This window comes from Carassius gibelio, chromosome A17, assembly GCF_023724105.1.
Source record: "Carassius gibelio isolate Cgi1373 ecotype wild population from Czech Republic chromosome A17, carGib1.2-hapl.c, whole genome shotgun sequence".
NCBI classification, from domain to species: Eukaryota; Metazoa; Chordata; class Actinopteri; order Cypriniformes; family Cyprinidae; genus Carassius; species Carassius gibelio.
Genome location: NC_068387.1, coordinates 10,860,338 through 10,864,769, shown reverse-complemented (window position 1 = coordinate 10,864,769; position 4,432 = coordinate 10,860,338). Strand labels below are relative to the sequence as shown.

At 41.0% G+C, this 4,432-nt stretch overlaps 1 protein-coding gene across 1 annotated transcript; it reads left to right on the top strand.

Annotated features, from left to right (window-relative positions):
- The first annotated feature begins 460 nt into the window (after positions 1 to 460).
- Positions 461 to 4,432, top strand: LOC127933483 (5-hydroxytryptamine receptor 1B-like). The gene has a single exon (XM_052530512.1). It carries the CDS (start codon positions 816 to 818, stop codon positions 1,968 to 1,970), a length of 1,155 nt encoding a protein of 384 aa, XP_052386472.1. The 5' UTR covers positions 461 to 815; the 3' UTR covers positions 1,971 to 4,432.

The following is a 4,432-nucleotide window of genomic DNA, read 5'->3' as shown; positions in this document are numbered from 1 at the left end:
AAAGATAATTTACTCAAGATGTGTGCATGTGTGCATGGTTGAACAAAATCTCAAAAAAAGAAAAAAAGAAAGAATTAACCCTAACCTTTAATGGAAAAAGAATTCCAATATAATAATAACTTTAAAATAACTATAATTGATTCAGAATAGCATAGGGCTGTAGCACAAGAGCGGTATTGATTGCACATTAAGGTTTTTTTTTGTTGTTGTTGTTGTTGTTGTTTATTTTTATTTTTTTTTTGGAGCTTACATGTTGTAAATAATTAGCTAACAGAATTTAAAACAATAAATAAATAATAACAGTTTAATGGTATGGAACAACGTGAGGGTGAGTTTATTTTGTAAATAATTAAAAAGGAGCAATAAAGCCTAAGGAGGCGAGACACTAAGACCCAGAGGACAGCATCCTCTCTCAAACTAGAAGATGCTTATCAAAGCTGCAACTTTTGCATCAGAGCCCTATAAAAAGCAAGAACCCTGCGACCGCCTATCAGTGAAACCTGTGAAGAACTGCCGCTGCTTGCGGGCAAAGTATCTAAAGATGACTCGATTGTGGACGTGATGCAAGAGGAGCAGGGATGTTCTCGCACAACTTCTGGGGTGCTTTATATTGTGCAATTTTGCATCTGGTATGCCCGCCGCTGATATCTATTTTTCTGAGACACCGAAGTTTGAGAATTAGAATGAAGCCGAAATATATCTTTGCATGCCACAGAACGAAAACATCCACGAGCGTTTGTCTGCACCTGATGCTGGAGCTGGCAGATATCATGAAGCGCCGAAAATATTGCTTTATTTTCAAAATATGAAAACACATGTCTGCTGGGATGGAGCGCAGCGGTCACTTCAAACCAACACCTGGCCATTTCGAGGTTTTGAACAGCTCGACCTGCACCAATGTGACTTTAACACCTAAAACGGGCGAAAAACAGGAAAGTTTCGCGTTCCAAGTCACCTTAGCGTCAGTTCTGGGTCTCATCACTCTTGCGACGATATTAAGCAATGCGTTTGTCATCGCCACCATCTCCCAGTCCAGAAAGCTCCAGACACCGGCGAACTTCTTGATCGCATCCCTGGCTGTCACGGACCTTCTGGTGTCGGTGCTCGTGATGCCCATTTGCGTGCTTTACACGGTCACGCATGTCTGGTCGCTTGGGCAGGTAATCTGCGACATCTGGCTGTCCTCAGATATCACCTGTTGCACCGCGTCCATTCTGCACCTCTGCGTAATCGCCTTGGATCGATACTGGGCTATAACGGACGCGGTCGAGTATGCCAACAAACGCACCAAAGCGCGCGCCGCGGGGATGGTGGCGACCGCCTGGATAATCGCCATCTCCATCTCCCTGCCGCCTTTCTTCTGGCGACAGGTGAAGGCGGGGGAGCTCACCACCTGCTCGGTCAACACGGACCACATCTTCTACACCATCTACTCCACTTTTGGAGCTTTCTACATCCCTACGCTGCTGCTCATCGCCCTGTACGGGCGGATTTACGTGGAGGCGCGGAAGCGCATTTTGAAGCAGTCGCCCAAAAAAGCGGGGAAAAGACTCACTTCGGCACATCTGAGCACTAATTCTCCCGCTTCGGTGGCTTCGACTTCTCCTTTGCATTGTGGAAGGCAAGAACTTTACTCGGACAGCGGGTCTCTGAGCAGTGACAATCAAATTCGAGTAACTGTGTCCGATTCACTTCTGGAGAAAAAGAGAATCTCGGCAGCGCGCGAGAGGAAAGCCACCAAAACCCTGGGCGTTATTTTAGGAGCCTATATTGTGTGCTGGTTGCCGTTTTTCATTTACACACTGCTGGTTCCCCTCTGTCCATCCTGCTTTTGCGCAGAACTCTTTGACTTTTTCAATTGGCTCGGCTATGTCAACTCACTGATCAATCCAATAATATACACCATGTCGAATGAGGATTTTAAAAAAGCTTTTCACAAACTCATAAGATTTAGATGTTGCAGACGATAGTAAAAAAGCAAAATAATATTAGGATAATAGTCTTGCAGTCAGACGGTCATTATGGCAAGTGATATCGCTGCGCTGTTGAATGCTTGATTCTGACTGGTCGACAGAGAGTCTTAGGTGTTGATTGTTACACCTGCAGGGATTTGAAGCAGTTCCAGTTCATTATAGTCACATATTATTATTTCAAGTTTTTTTTTCAGCATGGCTCAAAGGAAACAAAACAAATATACGGCCAATCAAATAAATGACAGACAACAGGATAGAAATGACAAAGTATTTCAATTTTGTCTTAACTAATTAATCTAATAGCCCCATTGTTTGTAATTATGATTCTGCCTATTAACCTTCCCGAGAGCCGCCCGCAGCAGACGCAGGTAATCACATGCGCGCTCCCTCCATCGCTCTTTTTTTTCTTTTTTTTTCTTTTTTTTTCACATCCTTGGTTACTCCATTAACTGCTTAGAAAACAGCATTGGTTGCTAGTTCAAAAAGTGACATTTTCCTCACTTTTTTCAAAATAAGAAAAAAAAAAATAGTGTTAAAAATCAACAGTAGCCATTGTGTAAGCAATTAACTCCAGTTTCACGTCGTGGCTAATTGTGTAGAAAAACTAACATTGTACAAATCGTAAGTTTTCCTACGATTCACATCAATTCATACGAAATTACCTCCTTGATCCTGTGTCCTGGTAATGACCGTCTGACTGCACATATATCACATGACTGCTTTAAAAAAAATACATCACGAAATAAAGAAGTAAATGGCCAAGAAATGATAGCGAGTTGATTAGTTTACCAGTAGAGATACAGATACAGGTTTCCAAGATGAGCGGTCAATCAAACTGGTCATCAAAAATCCCGAACAGCAGTGTAATAAACTCTGTCATGTGGGCCTCGTTTGACATACTAGATGTAGGCTACTCCTGCAAAACTGAGCATAATTTACAATGACTTTGGATTCCGTAGTAGTGCTTTGACAGCTTGTGGTCAACTAGTTGCTAATTAATAATGCAAAAATGTGTAAAAAACTTCATTGTCTTTATAAAATGTGCAATTAAATTGCTCTTATGTGATCACTGCCTATAGCTGCTGACTGATCCTAAACTTAATAAATAAGTTGGGTAATCCATTTGCTTGTGCTCACATCCAATACATCTTTCGTCCTGTCTTATAGTGTGAATATGCATATTCGTCATATAGCATTGCATGATTATCTTACGCTTGAATAATGAAAACAGGCCCACTGGTGATACATTATTGTACCTAAATCTATTCTAATGGCTCTCCTTTTCCAAGCTCCCAAAAATGTGGGTGTTTTGGTGAAAAGTCCTTGTTTGATGAGAGCAAGCAGTAGGAATGTATACTGAGGTCAAGTACTCACTATACAGTCATCAGCAGTACAAGAGCCTCAGACAGAGTTAAACTGACCACCCTGAAGCCATTAAGATTTAGATGAGACTTGAGACCTACTTCTAACTAATTCTGTGCTATGCACCCATAAGTCATATTATCTGTCACTTGGCAGTATGAGAGATCACGGAGTAACTGAGAATGACACGTCTACCGCAAGAGGTGAGTAATACGTCAAAGATGCACAAGAAAAGGGCTGAGGGGGAGATATCGACCTATCAAGCCCATATGGACGTGAAAGGAAAGGATCACTGCAAAGCTGCAGCATCTCCCGAAAAGGCACGTTTGATATGTCCCACAATTTTGCTTTTCCAAAAATGAGCCTGTGTTTCCTTCAGCCCTTTCTTTGTATGTGTAGTCATGATGGATATTGATTTACTTACCATGCTGCAAAACCTCCTACAGCAGCCAGTGAAATTGGAGACATTTATAAGCAGGGGGCCAATGGACTAGAAACTGACATGAAAATCATCAAGAAAATGAAAATCATGCTGATATTTTCACTGGTTTTTGGAGCGCAGACCCTTTTAATGTCTACGAGGTTGACGTGAAGTGAGTTTTAAAGACCTAATTTTATAGTGTTACAGCTCGAATGCTTAACACCATGCAAACACCCGCAATAAGTGTAAGCTGTCCTGTCAGAACCGCTTAAAAGTGAATCGCAAATTAGCTCTCAGAAAGCGACGGTGCTGGGAAAGCAAGCAACATGATGGCATAAATGTCCATCGTTGTTTTTTCCCCCTAACCATATTGGTCTTTTTGGAGTATGCTGATCAATATGTCTTTAATCACGAGTAGCATTAGTATAAAATGATTTGGAAATGCTTGGAGGAGCCGTTAATTACTTGTTTTCTTGTTTAATTAATTTGAATTGAATCTCTCGTCTTTGTCATTGAACTTTTCTTCGAAACTCATTGAAACTAGTAGATTTAATACTATGCAAAATTAAGCTTGCATTTCTGTTATAAGCCGTTGTTGTCATTAAATGTTTTTCTTTTGTTGTTTTTTTTTATTGAAATATTTGGTTATAGCACATGACTCATCTCAAATAAAGGT